This window comes from Lampetra planeri, chromosome 8 (genome assembly GCF_965212315.1).
Source record: "Lampetra planeri chromosome 8, kcLamPlan1.2.h2, whole genome shotgun sequence".
NCBI lineage: Eukaryota > Metazoa > Chordata > Hyperoartia > Petromyzontiformes > Petromyzontidae > Lampetra > Lampetra planeri.
This window is the reverse complement of record NC_136114.1, coordinates 12,209,419-12,234,583: the sequence shown is the minus strand read 5'-3', so window position 1 is coordinate 12,234,583 and position 25,165 is coordinate 12,209,419. Positions and strand designations below refer to the sequence as shown.

The 25,165-nt window shown below is 48.4% G+C and overlaps 1 protein-coding gene across 2 annotated transcripts; it reads right to left on the bottom strand.

Annotated features, from left to right (window-relative positions):
• Window positions 1-828: 828 nt before the first annotated feature.
• Window positions 829-24,691, bottom strand: SIRT3 (sirtuin 3). 2 transcript variants are annotated; one of them, XM_078597060.1, is made up of 8 exons: window positions 24,467-24,691; window positions 15,221-15,509; window positions 12,266-12,451; window positions 9,253-9,485; window positions 8,397-8,497; window positions 6,559-6,720; window positions 5,450-5,662; window positions 829-3,036 (listed from the first exon to the last, which is right to left on the bottom strand). In XM_078597060.1, the coding sequence occupies exons 1-8, from the start codon at window positions 24,510-24,512 to the stop codon at window positions 2,728-2,730; spliced, it is 1,539 nt and encodes a 512-aa protein (XP_078453186.1). In that variant the 5' UTR covers window positions 24,513-24,691; the 3' UTR covers window positions 829-2,727. The 2 variants fall into 2 exon arrangements, with proteins under 2 accessions (XP_078453186.1, XP_078453187.1); XM_078597061.1 differs by having other exon boundaries at window positions 12,266-12,448.
• Window positions 24,692-25,165: the final 474 nt, after the last annotated feature.

The window sequence follows — 25,165 nt, the reverse complement described above, 5'->3', positions numbered from 1 at the left end:
CTCCCATCACAGCCCAGTGGATTTGGGAGCCACTTGCACCACCAACACCACCAGACCTCACCCCTACATAACCCCACCTCATAAAACAACAAAACAATCCAATGTCACTAATCTACGTGATCCACCAACGAGTGCCGCCAACGTGGTGGATTGCCAGGGACCCACGCCACCGCCCGGCTCAACCCTTCACGACGCACTTCGCTTTGTCATTTCAGAATTAGGGGCAAGCCACCCACTCGCCGGCAATTCAACTACACCCGGTTTGTTTTGATGGCTTTTTTATGTTGGGGTGGGTGGTGGTGGGGCGTGCGTGGGTGGGTTGGGGGGGGGGCGCACCGAAAACTTGGGGCAATAGCGACGACGGCGAGTACACGCGCCCGCCTCCACCCCATCCCCTGCCATATGAGCCGTCCCAACCCGGGGGCATCGGCCTCTTGAGCTGTGAAGGGGACATGCGAGATGGAGGGGAGGGGGTGAAGACACTTAAACGGCGGATGACCGGTTTAAGGGACAGCCCGAAAATCCCTTTTAATGAGTGTTTGCCGCTCTCCCCATTGAGCCTCGGGCGGTCTCGGGGCCCGTCGCGAGAGTCAAAACACGTCACCGCTAACGGCTCCTGAAAAGGGGAAGGAATCAATTATATTCTAACGGAGCAGCACAAAGCCAGCGCACCGCCCGGGGTTAAAGCGGGGGGGGGGGGGGGTGCCAGGGCCTTGCCGTCGCTGCTTAACACAATGAAGAGCTTCTCTTTGTTACAGGCAAAGGTAATTTAATAAAAAAAAACTCGCTATAATTGGATTTAGAACTGTATTGTGTACGCGGCCATTTGGAAAAAATATATATTGCTTTATTTGCACGACGCAGCACAATGGATTTACAATCGTGTTACCGGAATAAAATAAGTTTTATTGTTATTATCACTTTCAAAATGAATCCCAGGTTGTATGTTTTGAATACTGCCATGTATACGGAGAGCATAATATAATGCGTAATAAACCAATATGATAAAACTCATCATTTATGTGTAATACTGTTCTAAAAATATTTTTGTTCTTTTTTACATTTTATACACCCAACGATGAAACCGCAATGACTTCAACAGAGTCTACCCTTACCGCACCAGCTGGCAATGTGCCTGCTGTCGTTCAACCAAGAGTTCCGACGTAAGTTCGTGGCTTTATAAAAAGTGGCATAGCCCACAAGGTAAACAAGTCAAACACCCTCGCCCTGAAACAAATTTGTTTTAATGTCGATATAGCCTGGCGAGTGGATAACACCAGTTGCCAGTTTTTTGCCTTGACAAACTCCCCTGAGTTCACTCCGTGGCTTGGGAAGTGCGCAACGATATCCTTTGTGCGATGCTCGTATCCTGGAACGAACGTGATCAGGGCGTCTTGCCAGAATCAACAGCAGCAGCAGCTGAAGCAGCAGCACTGCCATGTGTGAATTCAAATCTGCCAAGCAGTGCTCGCGATTCAATGAGGCGCTCGCGCACAAGTCAGAGACCTGCGGAGAACGGGCAGGGCCGTGCACACACCCGTCATGCTGACAAGGTAAACCGTCGCGTGAACATCGTGTGATGGCATTCGAAAAAGAACTAAAGTTAAACTATAAACTAGTTCAAACTTGATTTGAAGCTTTCGTGACTGCAGGAGTTACTCTTTGCTTCTTTCGGTAAAGTCACGTAGAAAGAAAATAAATTAAATAATGGAGTACGACGTTTCGATTGAAACACAAGCAACCGTCATTGGGTATCAACTAGTTTCTAAACTAGTTTTTAAACTGGTTTTTAATTTACCAGGTAAGGCCTGCTGAGCTATAATAACTTTTTGTCAGAAGTGACCTGGCCACAAATGATAACTCGATCAAGTGGCTTATCGATTGGAAATTTATAGCTGCCCAAATACTCTGAACGCATGTTTCTAAATGTGGAGGGAAAAACCAGAGGTCCGCGAGAAAAATCCACATGACTATGGGGAGAACATGCAAGCTCCAAATATACAGGCATCAGGGTCGGGATCAAACCCATCGACCTCCTGTATATCAGGCGAGGTAAGTTAACATCTCACCACCATGGCGCCCCTGTTACGCGAGCCAAGCAAAATCGAAATTAAGATACGGTGGTGCGATTCCGATGGGCATCTGCTTGGTAAAGATTATTATTACTGTCATAATAAAAATAAATCTTCAAGTTGTTTTTCAAGACTTGTCCTAAAACTCCATTCACTGTGGTAATCCACAAATGTCATGCTATACATTTTGCATAAGCGAATTTGTACAGTGCAGAACTCTATCGAAATTTAAATTCACAGCAACGTTAAAGTTAAAAAAATTACCTATCTATTATTCCAATTTGCTATTTTCATAATTTTCACATTTGCTTAAACCGTCATTGATTGCATAAAATTGCTGCTGCAGCAGCAACAACCTTAATAATGGCACAACTGTGCTTTTAAATAGATACGTGCAATGTTTCACAAATCAGTGCCCCACAATAAAGCAGTTCTAATTGTGAGAAATTCATCACAGAGAAAAGTACACGAAGGCTGGAAAACAAGCATGAGCAACATTAATGCAAACGCTAGATGATTTCTCGACACCAAGTGGCACCCAATCTTTGTCACCCTTTCTTTGGCGAGTACCCGGTAGTGCTTCAGCGATGGTTATTTGTTGTTGGTGGGGGGGAGGGCCATGCCACTTCAAATTAAATCGGATCGCGTCCACCATTCAGAGACTGGCTCCGGACGACGAATCAGAAGAGGCGTCGTCGCCGCTGCTATCGCTGTCGCTCTCCGAAGACGCCGCGTCGATGGCGCGAGGCGGCGCGATCTGCCGGCGCGCGTTTGCGCGCGCCACCATCACGCCAGCCCACGGTTTCGCCGACGCCGCGGCTGCGGGGGCCACGCGGCTCGCCGTGTGGAGGCCCCTTCTGCCCGCCGAGCCGTCGCCGGAGGGCTTCTTGCCGGGCCCGTTCTTGGTGCCCGCTTTCCCGCTGTCGGCTGGACCGTCGTTCTCCTTGGCCAGCTCCTTGTCCAACTTGGGAGATAAAACACAAGCGTGAGGATTGGCGTGAATCAATGACATTTTGTCCCACGTGGCGCAGAGGTTGGCAACACGTGGCTCACGAAAGCAAGAAAGTTGGGGTCAACTCACGCCCCTTCAATTCTGCGGAGCTGATCGTATCACTTCTTCAAGTACACGTACAGCCCTTTGTCAATCCATTGCTGGATAAAGCACCCCCCCCACCCGCCCATGCTGTGTGGGTCATGGGGGGGGGGGGTCAAATTTAACCATTCTTCACCACGCTGGTCGGTGCGTGTTGATGAAGGCAGGGCACCATTGATGGTGACAGACAGTATAGATCTTCTTGGTTCTTTCGGTAAAGTCACGTAGAAGGGAAATAATAAAATAATAATAAAACATAATAAAATAATTCTCACGACGTTTCGGCCACAACGCAAGCAGCCATCCTCAGGTGAAGAACAGGTCTGTCGGGAAGACAGCGTCTGAATGTTTTATTTTTATTTTATTATTTCCCTTCTACGTGACTTTACCAAAAGAACCAAGAAGATTAATCCCTGCAGTCTCGAAAGCTTTAAATCGAAAAGACAGTATAGAAGCAAATATAGCAATGCATTTGGTGCACTGCCCTCTGCTGCCCGCATTGTAGCAAAATCCCGCAGATGCCGTTGTTGACAACCTGGCATGCATGGTGGTTGCCCATCCAAGCTCAACCCATGCTCAATTGTCGAGATCTGATGATTTGGTCATCGGATTGGGGTATGCAATTAATATAAATTAAAAACACAGCGCTTACCTGGCCAACTCAATGCGCGTACCTTAAGTTCAACAATCGACGGATTGTCGCACGTCGAGCTTTCATCAAGGCGAGCATTGTTATTATGTTTTACAGCGAACGATCATGTCAGATAATTGACGATACTAATGAAACAACGGCGTTGCATTTCAAACTAGCAAAGACAAAGATCCTCCGTATAGCCTGACCAGATTGTTGGGGCAAGTGCTGTTAGCGAACACCTATGAAGACCGGCACGGCACATGAGGGGGTGGGTGGCCAACACCACGCCCGGCTGCCTTTGTCTCCCTAGTGGTGGTTTACACACCGCACCAGGTACTCATTTGAAGTTGAGTCGACCTAGGGGAGGCCCCATGACCAGGTTCAGATAATCATCACCGGTGTTGGCCGTGAGCGGCAATCGAACTTGAGTCACCAGGTTCATAGCGCAGCGCACTGACCACTACACCACCGCTCCCCACCACTTCAAAGACACACACGCGCGCACACACACTTGCACGGGAAATATATTTTAAGCATCTTTGATAAGCCTCGCCGTGCTTGCGCACAGAAAACCCCACGCGTTTCAGTGTCATCCGAGCGGACGGCCTGCAGAGAGACGCTGTATGCGGCCGTTGCTCCACTGCAGAAACATAAAGGGAGCTGAATAAAGGGCTCAGAGGATGGATGATTTTTGCGGGAGCACCGACTGCGAAAGGGGTTTTTGGAGAATTCCATCCGTATGGAAAGACGTTGGTATGTATGCACGTTGAACTTCTTTCACACCGGACATTGCCAACCGCGCTAATCGGAGGTGCGTTTGTGCTCTCGCTTTGTCCGTGTGTAACCTGCGGGAGGGCAACGGTAACTTAGAACTTTTCTTTTACAGATTTTGGGCCAAGTACAAGATGAAATAGGTCAGAGACGGCCCATGGGTCTTGGAGTATAAACCTTGTGGCTACTGTTAAATCCCGAAAGACCCATTCGACCACAATGGCATCGACGACAAATCTCGCGCATGTTAGCTGCCCATGGTGGCATACCACTGTGAACCATCACTTTGGAGGCAAGGGTTGGCGGATCACAGATTTGCGATACTTCAAAATTCTGCTAATGTTTCACGCGAGGTGGCCATTGCAGTACAGCAAGTGGGTTCATGAACGTGTCTATGTGGACCTTTGAGTGTTATGCCCACGTATGCTCTGTTGGCTTATCTGGGTTCTAAGGTTTCATTCTGAACAAAGCAAAACACTCATTCAAAGCCAATTGGCCAAAACACTATAATTGTATAGGACGTTCCTGAAAGTGAGTCTGGGAATGTGTGGCTATCTTAAAAGAGTAGGCTTAACTAACCTTTTTTTTATTTAAAGCTTTCGTGACTGCAGGGATTCATATTCTTGGCTCTTTTGGTAAAGTCACGTAGAAGGGAAATATTGTTTATTTTTTTATTTTTTTTATTTTTTATTTCCCTTCTACGTGACTTTACCGAAAGAACCAATAATATATGAACTAACCTTATCAAGGGGCTCTGCAGAGATCTCCCTGTCGTGGAGACTTTTCTGCCGGCAGTGGCCATGAGCAACAAACTGCATTGCTGCGCATTCACCTTCAACCACGACATCATCATTGCTGTTGCCGTCGTTGTAAACTCACACGTTTGCTCTCGGTGGCGATGAGACGATCCAGCTCGGCGTCCCAGCCCAGGAGGTTTGTGAGTCGCCGCACGCCAGCCACCACGTCGTCCAAGTGCGCCACGTCCGTCGGGGAAGAGGCGGCGCGGCGGAAGAGGCCCACCGCCTCGCGGTTCAGCAGCAGCCGCGGCACACCGGGCCGCACCGCGCTGACCAGACCCGCGAACGGCATCACCTGCGCACGCCGCAAGGCAAAGATCCCCCCCCGTGTAGCCTGAACGGACGGTTGGGGCCAGTGCTGTTAGCGGGTGCCTACGAAGGCCGGAATGGCACACGAGGGGGTGGGTTGCCAGCACCACGCCTGGCCGCTTTGTCACCCTAGTGGCAAAGTTTATACGCATCGCACTGGGTACTCAATTTAGGCTGAGTCGACCTAGGGGAGGCCCTGGACTGCTTCAGATATTCGTCACTGGTGTTGGCCATGAGCGGCAATCGAACTCGGGTTGCCAGGTTCGTAGCGCAATGAGCGAAACGCTGACACTACCACTACCACCAACAGGAAGTCAGGCGAGGAGCAGCACACACCAAGATGGCACATAGCAGCGTTGCACCCCTTTGCTGCCAACTCCCTGGGGGTCTTCTCCTGACCCCCATTCCCCCCCCCATGTGAGCTCACTTCCTAAAGGGTGCCTCCTGGCAGCACCCTAAAGCAAAATCCTTTCCCCTTCCCAAGTCCCGACAGCCAAACTCAACGACCCCGCCGCGTAAAGCCCCTCAAACGAAGCTCTTTTACCAGAGGTCTCTCTCTCTCATCCATGTGTTCTTCTTCCTACCTCTTGGTGGAATTCTTAGCACGCACCTCGCCTTGCTCATTTGCACAATGACAAGTTTGCAAAGTGAGCAATGGCCCTCCCAAATCGTATAGCCCACATCTGATGAGCACGGTTGGCTACGTACGTCACAGGGTCCCCTCCTCTCTCCCGAGTTTGCTGCATGACAAATGGCTCACTTTGGTGACGCTGCGCCGACAGTGCCGTGCAAGCGTGAAGTAATTCGCGAGCGACACGGCGACTCGGCGGGATCGGTGCGAAGCGGGCCAACGACCGCGACCGCCGAAGACGACGACTTCACCTCCAGCGAGGTGCCGATGACGATGAGCAGGTCGGCCATGGAGAAGTCCTGGTCGTAGGCGTAGAAGCGCCTGGGAAGGTCCTCGCCAAAAAACACGATGTCGGGCTTGACGACGGCGGAACACGCGCCGCAGTGGGGGATCTTGCCGCTCATGACGGTGCGCTGGGAGAGAAGTAAAAAAATATACAGAAGTGAAATAATATCGTGTAGATGCACGGTCAAACGTAAGCAATGCACATCAAAGAAAAATGTATAAACTAAACTACATCTTTATTTGATCAAATAAGGCCCGCTGAGCTATGCAGCTCTTTTCAGAAGCAACCTAGCCATAAATGATAGCTCATCATGTGGAAATTTATACAGGTAGGAACAACAGTTCCACACTGCCCACCAAGGATTATTTGTCTTTCTGTCTGTCGTGCATAGCCACGCCCTCGATTTGTATTTTATAGAGCGCTTCGGGCAGGCTCAGCACCACGTGACGCGCCGCCCCAAGCAGCTTGCGCCGCGTGACACAGATCGCACGAATGCGCTGCAGCGCTGTCCAACCAAGTTCCTACCTGCCTACTCCGAAGGAACGTGTTAGAAGCCAAATACTCTAAAAGCATGTTTCTAAACGTGGAGGAAAAACCGGAGGACCCGGGGACAAATCCACGGGACCACGGGGAGACATGCAAACTCCAAATATACAGGCGTCAAGGTCGAGATTGAACCCACGACCTCCTGTACATCAAGCGAGCGAGTTAAGATCTGGGCAATTTTTTTGTATGTACACAGCCTTCGTCAATCCGCTGGTGGATGAAAGCCTCCCCATGCCATGTGGGTCGTGGGATTGTTTCGTCCATACTTCACCACGCTGGTGAAGGTGATGCCCCAGGACTGGTTCGGGTATCGCTTGCCACTGTTTTTAGCCATGGCCGAGAATCAAAGACGGTTTGCGGAGTCCACAAGCGCAGTGCGCTCCCCAATGCCTCACCACTCCAAACGAGACCACCTGCTCCTGTCTTGCACCGGCTTCAAGGCTCTCTTTACTTGTGCCGCTATTTGTTCAAGATGATAATAAGAACGCCATCTATTGAGCAGTGAATTAGAGCAGCACAGCCTTGCGATCGTAGACCTGCTTGCTACTCGGCATGTTACGAGTCACCCTCTCGGCGATATCGATTAATTCTAGATTTGAAGTTTGCGTGAGTGCAAGGGTCCATACTCTTTGGTTTTTTCGGTAAAGTCACGTGGGGTAAGAAAAGGAAAATAAATTAAATCACGACGTTTCAGAGGCAACACAAGCCTCCGTCTTCAGGTGGAACCGTCACAACAAAATTACCTTGATACAGTGATTTAATTTATTTTCCTTTTCTTACCTACATGACTTTACCGAAAAAACCAAAGATATCGATTAATATCGCTTGTTCGGGGTCACAATTCAATTCATTTCTCGCCGTCTCTTTTCCCATTTATGTTGTTGTTGCCTTGTTTTATGAAGTACTGCTAGGCATACGATTTGTATGTCTGTCTGTATGCTGAACTTCTTTCGCACCGTACGTAGCCAACCATGCTAACCGTAGGTGCGGTTTGCATACGATTTGCATATATTAAGAATTAACCGATTCTTATATGCACAATTTGATCATCCATGTACACGATCCAATTGCAGTAAAAGCAATTTGTAGGATTATCCCGTAGAACACGTCGACTTGGGAAGATTTTTTTTAGACCGCTTGTTGTGCAATTACAATTACGTTACGGAAACATCAAACTCAAATAAGGTGCCTATTTCCCTTGTACGTAAACGGACGAGGACACACGTCGGAGGCGATGACAGCGGTTGGAGTTCCTACCCGCACTTGGTCTCCCGGCTGCGGCTTGCGGCACTGCGTGCAGGTGGCGCTGGCGAACGTCCCGTGCGCCTCCACCAGCATGTCCGGCGGCAGTCCCGCCACTATCGCACCGCAGCACACGTGTGTGTGTGTGTACGTTGAACTTCTTTCGAACCTTACGCATGTATGTTAAACTTCTTTCTCGCCTCCGATTAGCATGGTTGGCTACGTACGGTGCAAACGTACGTAGCCAACTGTGCTAATCGGAGGAGGACGACAAACAAAACATGAAAAGCAGTTCTAAAGAAATTAATTTTCAATCTAGATTTAAAAGTACATAGGTCCAGTGGCTTGCTAATGTCGGAAGGTAGAGTCTTCCAGATGACCGCAGAAGCGCATCTGAAAGCACGTGATGCGGTGACTGTCTTTATTCGATGGCCTAGCCAAAAGCTGCTGTGAGGACGAAAGGAGTTTGCGTGGAAATACAGAGAGATGCCGTCATTATCGTCGGCCATGGTCTTATCCACTGCGGCATGAAGACCTTGCCACAAATCGCTGCCGTCCCTCACTGTCTCGCGACGCAGCGATCGATCTAGCAGTGCACACGAGCTGAATTCATCGCTCAATCTCCACAGTTGACGTGCTGGCAGGCGCATTCCCTCATTTTAGAGGCCGCTATCACCAGTATCGACCTTCGGCCAACGTGCCTTCTTGCGAATTGTTCTACCCAAGCCCACTGGGTTTTCTTAACAGTTGCCAAGATGACAGGACATGCCAACCTCTGGCACAATCGGGATATCGGGGCGATCAGACCTAAAAATCAACGCATAGTTGCACGCCCATCGAGCACCCCCCAATGAAACCGCGGCTCCCTCACGTCTCTCCAGGCCGTCGATGTTCTGCGTGTAGAGGCGCAGGAGCAGCCGGCGCTCGTGCAACAGGCGCGCAAAGTAGTGCGCCTCGTTGGGGCGGCAGTTGCCGGGGTACAGCTCCTGCGCCAGAGTGAAGAAGGGCTTCGGGTCGACGGCAAAGAAGTCGAGGTCGAACACGGCCTCAGGGAAGGGCAGCTGGTAGCGCTGCAGGTTGTCGTAGAGCCCCGTGCCTGGCGTCCTACGCACAGACGGGCGGCGGGATGTTAATTACCTCGCCTGGTATTCAGGAGGTCGTGGGTTCGATCCCGACCCTGACGCTTGTTTATTTGGAGTTTTGCATGTTCTCCCCGTAGTCACGTGGATTTTTCTCCGTGCCCTCCAGTTTTTCCCGCCACATTTAGAAACGTGTGTTTTCGAGTATTTAGCTGCGATACATCTCCTCTTGATAAGCCACTTCGTTGAGCTATCATATGTGGCCAGGTTGCTTCTGAAAAAGAGCTACATAGGTGAGTGGGCCTTACCTGGCAAAATAAAAAGTTTTAATAGACGCGGGAAGAGAGAGGGGGGGGAATAGCATTGTTTTCTACTATTATTCTTCTCGTTCATTTTGTTTACAAGGAAAAGCTTCACCAAGTCTCGAGAAATATTTTCATAAGGGCCCCCCCCCCTGCCAAGTCGCTGTAGTGGGGGGAGGAAGGGGTGATGTTGCTGTTACGTGTCATCCCAACTGAGTGCTGTGCAGGTCATTTTCCAGCATTGGCATATTGTGGCAATACCAGTTACATTTGTTTAACACGTAGGCTTTCGCGATCAATATTATCCATAAGAGGGGTTTTATTTTGGGTTAGATCACGTAAATATAAATTGGACTGTCGCCTGATGATGCTGGTTGTAATTACTGGCGAAATGTCGTACTCGAATTGTAAATGTTGTGGGTTTACTCTCCAACACACCGGTGTGCTGTACTAGTAACAAATTGGCTTATTCTGTTTACGTAACAAACCTTACTAATTGGCCGTGTCGGGTGTTGGCGGGTTTAACGACACATTTATATTTACACGATCTAACCCAAAAAAAATCCTCTTATGGACCAGTTACAATGTAAGTTGTCTGTGTTTGTGTAGGGCATAGACGATCGGCAAATTGCCACTTTGTATGAGAAGTGGACTGTGAGGTGGCCAAGAAATGGCAGTGCAGCCATGAAGTTCAGTCCACAGATAATTCAATGTGCTGGTTCCATCTGTGGATTGAACTTATCTGTGCGGAGGCGCGAGCGTTTTCCTCGCATACACATGGGCTTTTATTCTGCGTTCTCCAGGTTGCTTCCCCACATGCCAAACATATCCCATTGGCCAAATATCCCGCTGCAGGATCCTCTTGCAAGTAAAAAAAAAAACCTCAAGGCTTTCCTGGATCGGGCATTATTAATAAGTGTGGGTTTTGCCCCGATTACATACTACTTCATTAACCAACAAGGCCGTACATCTCAACATAGGAACATCCTGAATAAAACTACTGAGACTTATGAGAACGTTTCTTGGATTGTATAATTATAATTTAACTAAACCGTGATGTAGCACCTATTAAATGCAAACTCAAATGATGTAAAAACTAAGTGACTGCGGCTGGGTCGCTGAAAAAGTGGCACACGTCACATTGTAACACGGCCACTTATCATCTGGCCCCTTCGCGAGCCTTTAAGTTGGTGAGGACCTGTCCAAGGAGATGGGAGTTCATGAGTGGGGGGGGGGGGCAGCGGGGGGGGGGGCAGTGGGGGGTGGGGAGGGCAGAGGAGGGGTTGCTTAAATATTTTAAGCCACCGCAAATGTATCCGTCTCGAGATTCACACGACCACGCAAAAGCGCGCACGCACGCACAAACGAAAATTACTGCTCACTTAACAGGACCCCCACGCACACACACGGCCGGCTCCATCGCTCGTTGGATACTCTGTCGCGAAGCTGTTGCTATTTGCCCAAGCCGCGACGGGCCGCGTACTCTCCCTTAGAGTCGGAGCGAGCGAGCAAAAAAAAAGCGACCCAAAGAAAAGGCGGCACACGGGAGGAGTGGGGGGGGGGGCGGTGTGTGCAAGGGAAAAGTGAAAGGGGGTGCCCAGGCACCAACCCCGATCCTCGCTCTACCCCCCCCCCCAACACGACGGCCCCCGGTGAACCCCTTTTGCAGCAGCCCAATGACAAACGGCACCAGCGCAAACACTCCGGTAATAAACACCCTCGCTGCCTGCCCCCGCCGGGCCTTTGTGCAACGCCCGGCTATTTAGACACCGGCCCAAAAATCCCCTGCGTTTGGGGCCTAATTAAATAATCCGTTAAACGGCTTGCCCTGGTGCATTTTGCATTCAGAACGGTGGGCGAGCTGCATCTGCATATGAAGGGACGAGAAGGAGCGATGTGTGTGCGGTGGTTGGGGGCGGGGGTGGTGGTTAAAGGGAGAAACGGTGGAAGGCTAAATAATAAAATGAAAAACTTTCCCCGTCATGGCCGGTGATTGCGGCTAAGCCAGGAGAAGTGTAAAGCCAGTGTTGCGCGTGGCGTGGCGAGGTGAATAGCCTCTGTCCGGGCACTGTACACGTGGGATTTAGTGGAGAGTAAGCGCGCGGCGAATAACACGACCAATTGTGTTTGGCCAAAACACACGATTAACACAAAGTTATGCATGTAAAGCTATTCTTTCAATGAAGTAGCATTGAATATAAGAACAAAAAAAAAATTTGAAAACGAATTTTAATTGCTTTTTTACACTCAAGGAAACATGTACCTAATCGTGGTTTTCAGAATTGCTTATTCAGAATGTAACTCGTACGCTAATCTTACCGTAAAGCTAACGCAATAAAAAAAATCCGTACAAACAATGCAAGATAAAAATCAATCGCGAAATAAGCATACGGTCAACTAAATCGGACGAACCGATACTCAAAAATCATTTCCCCCATCCAGAAGCGTCACGATTCATGAAAAAAACCGCGACGAGCCAAAACGACGATCCTTCCCCGCGCACCGGAAGTCGGGGATTCCGCTGGCGGTGCTCAAGCCGGCGCCAGCCATGAGCACGATGTTCTTGCAGTGCCCGTCTCGGATGAGGCGCGCCACGTCCTCCAGCGTCTCGATCTTCCCGCCGCCACCCCCGCCGCCCCCCGCGGCACCGTCGCGCCGATGCGACGACGTGGAGAAGGGCCTGGTGCTGCTGACGGCCACATGGCGATCACAGTACAGTTCACCAGGCAGTGGGTCACGGCTCTAAGCGGCACGGTCAGTGGGTCAGGTGAAATAGCTCGTTAGGTAAAAAAAAAGTTATTTGACTGAGCAAATGTATGTTAGAGTAAATTTGATTGAATTTAACATTGTTGTATGTATGTTGAACTTCTTTCGCACCGTACGTAGTAAACTGTGCTAATTGGAGGTTTGGGGGAAGGACAACAAACTAAACATTAAAAAGAGTTCTAAAGGAATTCGTTTTGAATCTAGATGTAAAAGTGCATAGCTCCAGCGGCTTCCTAATATCGGAAGGAAGAGCGTTCCAGACGGCCGCAGAAGCGCATTTTGAAAGCGCGCGATGCAGTGACCGTCTTTGTTGTATATTGTGCATTATTCTTTTAATTCAATTATTACTGTTGTTATAAAAGTAATTTGTTAAATTTTTTATCAAGTGTTTAGTTTCATACTTTTAAATATCCATTTTATTTTAGGAAGTTACCGATGTACAAGGCATGGAATGACGAAATTATTGCACCTATTAAAATGTTTTTTATGCACTGACGCCTACCTCGGTTTGTAACTGTGTGTGTGAATCGATGATGCAATCGAGTCGTGTGAGAACCTATCACTTGTGATTCATGCAAACTGTATGCAAAACAGTCCACCAAATGTTACACTTAGAACAAAACTGCACAACACGAGGCAGAACAAAACAAGAAGCAACGCCAACGCATGGCACGGAGAGGCCTCCCGAAGTGCTGTGAAGAAGGGCTCACTGCCCAAAACCTCTGCAATAATATACTTTTAAGACAGTTTTATTTGACTCGTGTTAAGTTATATTATTTGCGCTTGTGCACCACTGCCAAACGCAGCTGCAGGTTCACCAAAAACAATATTGGTAAGATATTAATTTTTTTTTCGAATCGTGATTCCCGAATCATAAAAAAATTCGTCAGGTCACTGGGGGCAGGATACCGTTAAAGAGAGTAAAATCATTATTCTGCACCGCAAGGGAAAACCTTCAGTCGCGGTCGGTGCGCGACGACAAAACAATGAGCGCATGAAGATGCCACAGTTGCAGGACTTTCTGCTGGCATCTCGACATGATGTTCATCAAGCATCCACCCCCCTCTTCTTTATCCCCCCCTCCCCACTCCCCACCTCTCCCACCACCTCCACAGCTCCCACAGCACAGATTTTCTACAGTGGCCTAACAATGCCTTGGCTCCTCCACCCCCCCCCCCCCCCGTGCGGCTCACACACCCCCCCCCCCCGGCTCCTCCCCGATATATCTTCACATTCATCCCTACACTGTCGCAGGCTGACAGGGCTTCTGTAAGTAATCCATTCATCAGGCACCACAACAATGCCTCGGTTTATTAAACTGACCACCGGGGAGGCCAGACACTAGGAAATGAGGAATTCTACCTCCCCTTTTTCTTGCGCGCACACACACACACACTCTTGCTCTCACTCTCCCTCTCACGCACAAAGACAAAGATCCTCCATACAGTCTCAACGGACTGTTGGGGCAAGTGCAGGCCACAGGATGGGGTGGGTTGCCAGCACCACGTCCGGCCGCCTTTGTCTCCCCTGTGGCGATGTTTACACACTGCACCAGGTACTCATTTTAGGCTGAGGCGACCTAGGGGAGGCCCAGGACCGTTTCTGAGAATCGTCACTGGTGTTGGCCGTGAGCGGGAATGGAACTCGGGTCGCCGGGTTCGAAGTGCGGCACGCTAACCGCCACCACACTTCCATTCCCCACTCTCACGCACTCACTCACACACACACACGCGCGCATTTGCGGTAAACGCTCTGCGCGTCGCACACTAAACTACGACTACCGCTGGACGAAGTGGGCAGCGCCCAGAAATCGGAGCAAAAGATTTAGAGCTGGCACCGAAATAATCGACTGTAAAAAGTGCATCTGAAAGAGTTACCACTGGAATACTAAATCGCTTTTAGGAGGAGGATTTTAAATGATTTTTTTTATAGGCAGGTCTGCACACACGGCACTTCCGTTACTTGCTCACACTTATAGGTGACTTAAACTCAAGTTTACCAAACTGGCCGGTCAGAGGTATTAAAATAGTCCATGGCGTGTGCATGCTGGCCAGAGGGCGCTGTGGTTGAGCGACATACTCGAAACCTAAAGGTCAGGAGTTCAAATCCCTGTTGGGAGGGTGGCCTAGCTCATAATCTATCCAGGATCAACAAAACGAGTGCCATTTTGTGGTGAGTTGACTTACCTACAGATTGCCATCCCAGTGCCATGGGGAATGTGGAATTTCCCATGACGACCTCAGGATCGCAAACAGAGGTGAGCGCTGCCCAATGGCTTGTGTTGAGTTACGGAGATGACGAAAATGTGGGTTGGATTCATACCTCGAGTTCACAATCGAACCAGCGTGCTGCGGTGAATTGCCACATTTGCTGGTGATGGAGACATGGGCACATCTTTACCAAAAGTGAACTTTCACCGACATCTGAATCGGGGAACTACGTGCCAAAAGTCATCCAGCAGAACTTACATGGAGATCCCTCATGTGTCTGCTATACAGGACGTGGGGGATGTTTGACCATACTGCACTACACTGGTCATGTGTGTATGCACGTTGAACTTCATTCGCACCACACAGAGCAAACCGCGGTAATTAGAGGCGCGGGACCAATGCGGGTCGGTGAATGGCGGGCGAGCCCTGGACTGGTTCAGATACCGTTCGACACCGGCATTAGCCGTGGCCGGAAATCATACCGCGTCGCCTGCGTGGTCTTGGTGATGGCAAGTCGGCCCAGCGTACGGGTCAGCGAGCTCTCGGAGCGCGTACCCGCCGTGCCACCAGCGGGCCGGGGGCCGCTCCTGACCTCCGTCCTCGCCGGCGCCGATACCTTCGCCGCCGCCACTGTCGCAGCCGCCGCCGCCACCGCCGCCGCGTTCCTCTCGGGCAACGCTTGCGGCTTCTTCATGGGGTTCGGCTGCTCTGCCTTGCCAAGCGTGGGCCGCGCGGACAGCTTGCGCGTGGCCTGGCGCACCGCCACACCACCTGCATGGACACATGGTGTGCGCACATACACGGCACCTCCGATTAGCACGGTTGGCTACGTACGGTGCGACAGAAGTTCGACATACATACACACGCACAGTCAGCGCCGGTGAGACCTGTACAATGCTTACGATGGTACATTTATTTTAGGTGGCTTAAAAAATTAAGGGAAAAAAAATCTGCGCTCCCAAAAGTTCAAAAATGTCTCAGTGTGCAAAGTAATGGCAATGCGGACTTGTTGTTAGCGGTGTCTCCAAGCTGCACAAAAACGTCCCCCGAATGGCAGTCCTAGTTTAGTACTGTACTATACGGCAACTAATGCTGGATTGTGCATTCAATAATTGGCTTGCGATTTTCGGTGGTGTCAGTGCAGTGTTTTGGTCCCTTTATGATTTAAAGTGTTCATAACATAACAAGCAATCCACGTAACATTTCAACTTGCAAATGCACTGCAATTGGTCTTCATTGCAATAATGCGGTCTTGGTATGTAACTAGTTATGTTGTCAACAGAGGGCAGTGCAGCCAAATCCATTGCTCGCTGTACGCACTTCTATGCTCTAATGTTTATGATCCCCACCTTCCCCAGCCCACACTAACCAGAGTGGTGAAGTAAGGTTAAATTAGCCCCATGATCCCTCATCCAGCAGTGGCTTTAAAGAAGGGCTCCAGGTGTACACTTAACTGGAGCTAGTGTGACAACTTCTTCATGCTATTTTGGGAAGAGTGAACCTCCATAGGACTCCCAATTTGTCTGCTAAAGTTTCCTTTGTTAAGCGCAAATAATGAGACTTACAAATAAACTCAACTATGAAGCTAAACTATTTTTATTTTACCAGGTAAGGCCCACTCGGCTATATAGCTCTTTTTCAGAAGTGACCTGGCCACAAATGATCACTCAACAAAGTGGCTTATCAAGTAGGAATATATTGTAGCCAAATACTCGAAATGCATGTTTCTAAATGTGGAGGAAAAACCGGACGACCCGGAGATGAATCCACGCGACTACGGGGAGACACGCAAACTCCAAATATACAGGCGTCAGGGTCGGGATCGAACCCACGACCTCCTGCACAACAGGCGAGGTAGTTAACATCTCGCCACCGTGGCACCCCAAAAAAGGTTGCATCACAGGACGGCGACAGAAGGCAATTCCTTGGCGAGACCTTTATTCAGCAGCAGATTTATCATGGTTTATGAAACCAAAAATAACTCATCAACGCCCACATTAACACTGCTGTATAACAGAAACCATACAGTAGGCAAACAAGTTGGACAACACTTCTTCCAATAAAAAAAAAGATGTTAACGACAGCTGTGGTGAGGTGTACTGGGTCTTTTTTTGTGCCAACATGGCGCTTACGTTTAACTTGAGTGAGATTGACGATGCTGCGGCACAGAGCGTTTCTTGAATTGAATTTCAAAGCGAAACTTAAACACAATTTTGGGCCCACCACCTGCAGTTAAGGTTGGTGTGCCACGAAAAAGTGCAGCGAAGCCGGAATAAATTCAATCGCTCTTCGTGAGAAACCCGATTTCATCAGCACGCAATGTAATTTGAAAATAGCGTGGAAACATGGGAACATCAATTCTCCTTACGTTCAGCTACTCACAAACAACAAAGCTCCAGAGAAGGGCGGCTGTGCGCATATATTGAGATAGCGCCGATGTTTATAACAGAACGCGACAAGCATCCACGAAAAATACCACGGCCACAACATTTAAAAGTGAATGAATATTCCCACACAAAAGGCTTTCAGAATAAGTCAGGAGGATACGCACCACCAATCGCAAAATCAGATGTGCTTCTTCAAAGATGGCAAATTCTTTGGACAAATGCCTTTCAAACCCTTTTTGCTGTCCATGGGTACGAGGAAGGGGTGGGCGGGTGGGTGGGTCAGTCGGTCGATGCGTGTGTGGGTGGGTGGATGGGTGGGTCAGTCGGTCGATGGGTCGGGCTGGGTGGGTGTGTAGATGTTGTGGGGGGTGGGGGGTGGCGTGCGAGGGGGTAAATGTTTGAAGTTCAAATGCCGCTCAACTCATTGTCTCCACGACCCCGGCTTTCTTTTTATTTATTCCCAGAGCCGCTGTTTGACACTCGGAGCATCAATCAAGGACACGAGGACAACGGGCGGCGGCAGGAGCTGTGGATGTGCCCGGCATGTAATGGGGGACGCGATCGGCTCTGCCCTTCCCCCAATCTGGCCGTCGCTACACGGTTGTGGATCTCTCACGAGTCGCACCTTGGTCAGCTCGAGCAAAACGACCAACGAACCAACCCGGCAAATCGCCTTATCGTGCACCTACGACGGTGACGGGGTCTCAGCTGGGCTAAATGACGGAGCTTAAAACTTGGGCCCGCGTTGTGGGTTGTTGACTAAGATGGTGATGGCACGTCAACTCGCGGTTGACAATGTGAGGAAAGTTAATTGCGCAATTCCCACAACTGGTGCGACTTTAGAAGGCAGGACCGGCGCAGTGTAGCACCTGGATGATTAATGGTTATTAAGCAATAAACTTAGTCACTGATTATTAAGGCTAAGTCTCACAATGGGTGACTGCTTTATTGAATCGTGAGTTTAGAGCATTGCACATTGCGTCGACGTGTAACTTCAAATAGTTCATCGAAGGGCCAAATAAAATGTTTCCTGGGTGATATTTCATCAAATTTAGATGAGGACATAGATCACCAATTGGTTACCTTATACCATCAAAGTTATGATAAAGTTTGCCAACGTAGCTTGCAATGGTACTTTCACACACGAAAACACCTAATAACAACACTTACCACATACGTCAAAGTTTTTGTTTGATATTTGCAATTGGGCACCACTGCAAATTGGCAGAATCACCAGATATGATCTAGTAACAATAACAGTTCGCAACCAAAGTGCACTAAAGTTCGACAGTAAACAATTGCACGCATGCTGCCGCTGCAGCATCCGTCAAACAACATTTCTCGCAAGACACAAAAGCAATTCTTTTTTTTTCAAGGAGTTCATCTAGATCCCAACCAGAGTGATAAAACTGCACTGCCTAGCCAAGGGGTGTGGGGTGTGTGGGGTGTGTGGGGTGGCAGAAACGTCACAGGATGAAACCACAAGGTCGTAAGGTCAGAGTTCAACCCCCACAATCCCTTGCCCGGGCTGCCCGGTTGCCACGGCGGCAGCGTTGGGCCGCCGGCTGCCATGGCGACGCACGAGGCGTGGCGGCGGACAATGGTGGCGGGTGCGTGGAAGCGGCGGCGAATGGAGTTGCGCATAATCGACAAATCGTTCGGAACAAGTTTTCGCAGCGTGCTCAACAAGTTGGTTTGTCCAGCTAACAACGTTGCCGGGCAACCGACCACTTCCACATACAAACACACACAAGTATATGCACGCGCACACACTCACTCACTGGCACGAATTCGTGCACACAAACCCACATATGACCCGAAGTTTGCGGCAAGAAAAACCCCTTCGAGCTCCCAAAGTTTGTACTAATTAAATATTCATTTCTGATTTACAATCCCAAGTACAAAACTTTGGCTCGATGCACAACGGAGTCGGCTTAAGATGCGTTAAATGAATTAAGCCTCGATATTTAATCTCGTTTTTGCAAAACACTTTCGAATTTTAGTTTTCGCCAAACGAACAAATAAAAATGACAATCCGTGGCACAGCTACACCGCCGAAACGTGGTGGCAAAATTCCTTTAGTTTTCTGATGAAACCACCACCACCCCCAACACCACCGCCAAAACCCCCCCTCCCCCCCCCCAATAACCTCAGATTATGGTAATGGCCGGATGTGAAGGCTTTCAACTCTTTATTCGAAAGCCCCCCCGAGACCCCCCATGGAGCTAATGCCGAATCAAAACAGTCCCCCAGAGACTGCCCCTCTCACAGCTGTGCATTACCCCCACGACGCTCTCCCTCCTCCACCCTAAGGCCCTGCCATGCACTGCCATTGCACCTGTGCCTGCATCAGAGGTCGCAAACGGGTTTTGATTCCTTACCCGTACCCGGCCGCACCAGGGTCGCAAACGGGTACCCGTTCCCGGCCGTACCCGTACCGTACCCGGCCGGGTATGGGTATCGGGTACCTGATTGCGACCTCTGGGATGAAGCCATGTTGCAGGCGCGGGTGGGTTGATTCTAGGAACTTGAATTGTGAGAAGAGACAAGACGTTGGGAAATGAGTGACAAACAGTTACTCACCAGTGACTCACGGTCTACCCGTACCCGGCCGCACCAGGGTCGCAAATGGGTACCCGTATCAGGCCGGGTACGGGTAGCCGGGTATCGGGTAGGGTACGGTTATCGGGTACCCGGTTGCGACCTCTGGCCTGCATCCTTATCGTCGTTATCTTCATCTGCATCATTTGCATAATCAACACTATCAGAGTTTGCATCATCACCATCGGCAAAAAAACAGTTTACATCAGAATCAAAATTGTTTACATCCATCACAACCCAGCATCACCAAATTCATTTGCGTCATCATTTACAACCGCGCCACCAACCATCATCAAACCGAACAATTTCAAACATCAACATCATGGTTTGCAACATCACCATAATTTGCAACATCGCCGTCATAATCATCGTCATTGACATTAAGGCCTTCATCGTCATGAAGCTGTGTGCCGATGTAAGGCGAAGTTGCCGGGAGGCGTTTTAATTGTAATAGCTGTTTGTAAATGAATGCATTCACTCCTCCGTTCATTTCATTCAAAGTCGTGTATCGTGCGCAAGGCACATTGCCCGCTAACTTTTCTTAATTGTTAGATGCCATATGCCTCAGATGGTTATCTCGGTGTGTTAATGTTTCCGTCCCCGTAATGTAATTCAAAGCATGAATCTCTCCACACACCCACTCCTTTGTGCACTTTCCAGCTTTTGTTGTTGTTTTCTTTAAGAAAATAATGTTTCTAAAATGTAACCACAATCGCTGGGAGACACTATTTTAATTGCACTTCTATTGACCCAAAATGTTGGGGATATGATTTGAACGATCGGTGTTTTCAAGTTTCGGGAACACAGACTGCCAAGAGGAAGCGCCCCCCTGGACATGGAGCAATGAAATCAACTCAAGTGATGGCCCTGCATGCAGGCCGGTTGCATCGCAAAGACCACGAGAGATGGCAACAGCTTGGGAAGACTTTCATCCACATCCAGAAGTGGAATGATCACGGCTTATGATGACGATTGTGATTGAAACGCCACGGAATCATATTTTTAGTTGTGCGCAATTGCGGCCACTAAGATCTATCTTGTCAAAATGTAAATGCTGTTAATGCTTCTGGTTTCTGAAAGCAAAGTTCACGAATGACCTCGACCTTAGCGTGTCCTCTTAAGAGTTGCAGTCGGGTGGTACAGTTTCTGAGACTCGCTACCAGCATTTGACAGTGCAGCCTTCCAAACACGGTCCCACCCGTCCAGTCGATCTTACAGGTGGTCACAACCTTCATTTGACTCTTTGACGACAAAGTTACGTGGGCGACTTGCGGCCCTGGTCACAATACGGGGACCCGCAACGACAGACCCGGAGCAGGGCAGTTTTACAGATGAGGCAAACCTCAAAGCACGCCGGTCTATGGTACAATTTTACCACCGCTAACCATAATACTTTTGGAATACATACGCGGGATTGTTAAGAACAGTTGTGTTTTAGTGTCTTTTTGCATGGATCGCATGGTTTAATAGTGGCCCTTTACTGCGCGTGGGCCTTTGGCTAAAGCACCAGCGATTGATTCTCCTCGTTTTACCGATTGCTATTTAGAATGACAACCTAAGTCAACGTTTCACACATGGCGTTTCCTATAGAGTGTGCGATTTATTTGTGTTCGTCACGACTAAGGTACTTCACGTGCAAGCAGGTTCATAAACGCGCTTTCACGCCAGTTATTGCTGTAGCAACGTGGCCTGATTAAACAATGTTATCATCTCTTTGAATTGTCATGGTTTATAAGTTGCTATATCTATTCAAGATTTGAAGCTTTCGTGACTGCAAGCATTCATACGTTTAGGTTTTTTCGGTAAAGTCACGTAGGTAAAAAATAATAAAATAAAAATACATGAAAATAAATCAATTAAATCACGACGTTTCGGAGGCAACACAAGTCTCCGTCTTCAGGTGGGACCGTCACAGCTAAATTGATACAGTAAAATTTTACCGAAAAAACCTTGGTGTATATAATTATTGTAGTAACGTATACTAAGCATGCATAAGCATTCTGTAAGCAGGTTTAATAAACGTTGTGTTTGTGGTCTACGGGGGTTTGAGGTTTGTGTTCGTTGTTGTAGCTTTTTTTTGTCTTTGTAACTTTCTGACCCGCTCCTCCCTAGACATCTGTGGGGAAAAAAGAGCTTCACAGCTCATCGGATTTCTCCAGGATAGAGATTCTGATTCTGGTTCATTGCCCCCATGAACCCAGCGACCTTAGTTTAATATTCCGCACTGACCAGCGTGGTGAAGTATGGTCAAACAACAACCCGTGTCCGATACAGCATCCTATTGTTTTTTTAGGTGGCCTAAACATATGGGGGCACTGTGCGAAATCTGCATCTGACACCGACACGATGCTTGGGAGAGCCTCCACGCTGCATTGGGTTTAAGTGGCGTAAGTCGAGTAGGATGCATATCGTGTCGACCCACACGGTTTAACCCCGTTATTCTCGTGCACGGAAATTGAGTTTTCAGGTCCATACGGCGTACAGCCGTTTCAATACGGGCAACATTTGTACGCCTTTTGGCGTCAACTGGTCCAACACCATGTGAGACTAGGCTCTAATAAAAGCTGTCTCGGGTGTGGACCAATCAATTACAAGGACAGTGCATACATTATCAGAGTTTTGATTTTTTGTTTGCATTCTGACTGCAGGTATTGTGGTCTATGCAAACATGACTCCTTGTAAAAAAGGTGTCAGTTTTGTTGCCAGATAAAAGGGTACAAACCCAATTATCAACATTTGTGTTGTCTATTTGTTTGTGTTTCTCCCTTGTGATGGGACTTCGTATGATGAACGTTGTGATTTTAAAGGGGCACGGGGTGAACCAATACGGTCTGAAGTGGTCTGTAAAAATGTTTAAGGCAGCACTGATAAGGGATTGACAGGTATGACGATGGTGATGTAGGTTTACCGCCACGCTGAATAGCTCGTACGCTCGTAGGTGGACATACCGTGGTTGTACGGTCATATATATGTGTTTAAAGTGAAGGTTTATCATCTCGTCAGTAACTTTTGAGACGCAATTCCACACACACCCGATAGATATCCTCCTCCTCCTTCTCCTGGACTACTACCGCCACCTCGTGGGCCCGCTTGACACATCCCACTGCTGATCGAGAGCCGGCGAGGCACACAATCACACATCCTTTGACCAACGGGGCTCGCGACGGAACAAATATTAAACTATATTCTTGGTTATTTCGGTAAAGTCACGTTGAAGGGAGATAATAAAATAATACAAATATAAAACAATAAAAAAAAATTCTCACGACGTTTCGACTGCAACACAAGCAATCATCATCAGGTGTGAAATCCACAACTTTGTTAAAATTTTCTTGCTGTGCATTTCACACCTGATGATGATTGCTTGTGTTGCAGTCGAAACGTCGTGAGAATATTTGTTTTTTATTGTTTTATATTTATATTATTGTATTATTTCCCTTCTACGTGACTTTACCGAAAGAACCAATAATATGAATCCCTGCAGTCATGAAAGCTTTAAATTAAAATATTAAACTCTGAAGTGTTCGTGACTGCAGGAATCCATACTCTTTGGTTCTTTCGGTAAAGTCACGTGGGTAGAAAATAAAATAATTCACGACGTTTCGGGCGCGACACAAGCGTCCATCATCAGGTGGGAAAAGGGGTTGACAGGTATGGAAAAGCCCACCTGATGATGGACGCTTGTGTCACGCCCGAAACGTCGTGATTTATTTTCTACCTACGTGACTTTACCGAAAGATTAAAATCTTGCTCTTTCGCACACGAAGCCCATCAACATCCCCTTCGTTTGCTCCATCTCCACGGGTCGACGTCCTCTTGGGTGCGTTCCCTCCCCCCTCCCCCTCCTTTGGCTCCCACTCCGCTGTTAGCCTCGCCCATAGACCATCAAAAGCCCTTCAGGCGACAGTGTCCGCACCAAACCTATATGCTTCGCCTGCGCAGGTAAATCAAAGGCACGCGTTGCCTTCTCGAAGTCTAACTACACCTGCCACCTGGCGTTACATCTACATGTTTAATGTAACACACTGCACGCCGACTTAATGACGCGTGATTTAAGCGCACAGTTGGACAATCGACGCATACGCTGCAAATTTGAGGATCACATTGATTATATTGGTAAAAAGATAAAAATAAAAATAGGTTTTCTGTATCGACACAAGCGCTGCTTCCGTTTGGAATTGATAAAAGCTACCACACTGCCTCTACTTGATTACTGTGACATCGTGTATACATCAGCCTCAAGTACTGCACTGAAGAAGCTTGACTCAATGTATCACTCGGCCTTAAGATTTGCATTGAACTGCCCATATAGGACCCACCCCACTGTGATCTCTACATTGGGTCAAACTTAACATCTCTTAATGTTCGCCGGCTTCCATTGACATGTTTAATGTAACACGCTGCACGCCGACTTAATGACGCGTGATTTAAGCGCACAGTGGGACAATCGACGCAGACGCTGCATGAAGAAATTGATTGATCATCGTGATTGACGCTGATGATGATGGAGGTGTCAAGGTTAAAGTACGCTCCCGCCATCGGAATGTGGAATTTCACAACGATTGACCGACGCACTGTAAAATACAACAGCTTCGTAACCACGCGCTCGCTGCGATTACTTAAAACGCGCATTCAAATGATCGGAGACAGACGACTGATTATTTTAAAACAAGAACAACAAACAACAATGATACTGTGATTATGATGACGATGTTGATGTTGTTGTTGACTCAGCCGTACCGTGTTGGCGAAACGAAGACATGAGCGCTAATGCAAAGACCTTCATCGGCGGCTGTGAAGGTGCGACGGATGTATTAATTAAACTTTAAAGACGCTAAAAGGTTTGAGTTTAAAGTGTTAAAGGCAACGAGAGTAAGAGTTGTGGGCACCGTCAACCCCCCGTCACCAACACAAGCGGGCAGCACTTGCCCCTGGCACTAACAACATCAATGCACCGCGCGGATCTCCCCACTCTACCGCCACCGGAAGATGGGGGGACAGGAGGGGGGGTTTATGAACGCCAAGGAAGACAGCTTCTGGAAGATCTCTTCTGGAAGATAACTTCTGGAAGTTTCTTCTGGAAGATGTCTTCTGGAAGATGGCTTCTGGAAGATTCTTCTGGAAGCCAACGCCTGGGAAAAAAAAAATTCTTCGGGAAGATAACTTCTAGAAGATTACTTCTGGAAGATTTTTTCTGGAAGATTACTTCTGGGAGATTACTTCTGGAAGATTACTTCTGGAAGATTACTTCTGGAGGATTACTTCTGGAATATTACTTCTGGAATATTACTTCTGGAATATTACTTCTGGAATATTACTTCTGGAAGATTACTTCTGGAAGATTACTTCTGGGGAAAAAAACATCTTCTGGAAGATATCTGCTGGAAGATAACTTCTGGATGACATATTCTGGATGACTTCTTCTGGAAGATAACTTCT

Bases quoted from the DNA above. Each gene is read 5' to 3' on its own strand.
- SIRT3 (XM_078597060.1), bottom strand. From the start codon at position 24,512: ATGAAGGTCTTTGCATTAGCGCTCATGTCTTCGTTTCGCCAACACG. The intron at 8,498-9,252 runs GTGAGGGAGCCG...GCGGTGCGATAG, and splicing joins CATCGACGGCCTGGAGAGAC to TGGCGGGACTGCCGCCGGAC. The intron at 6,721-8,396 runs GTAGGAACTCCA...CTTCTCTCCCAG, and splicing joins AGCCGGGAGACCAAGTGCGG to CGCACCGTCATGAGCGGCAA.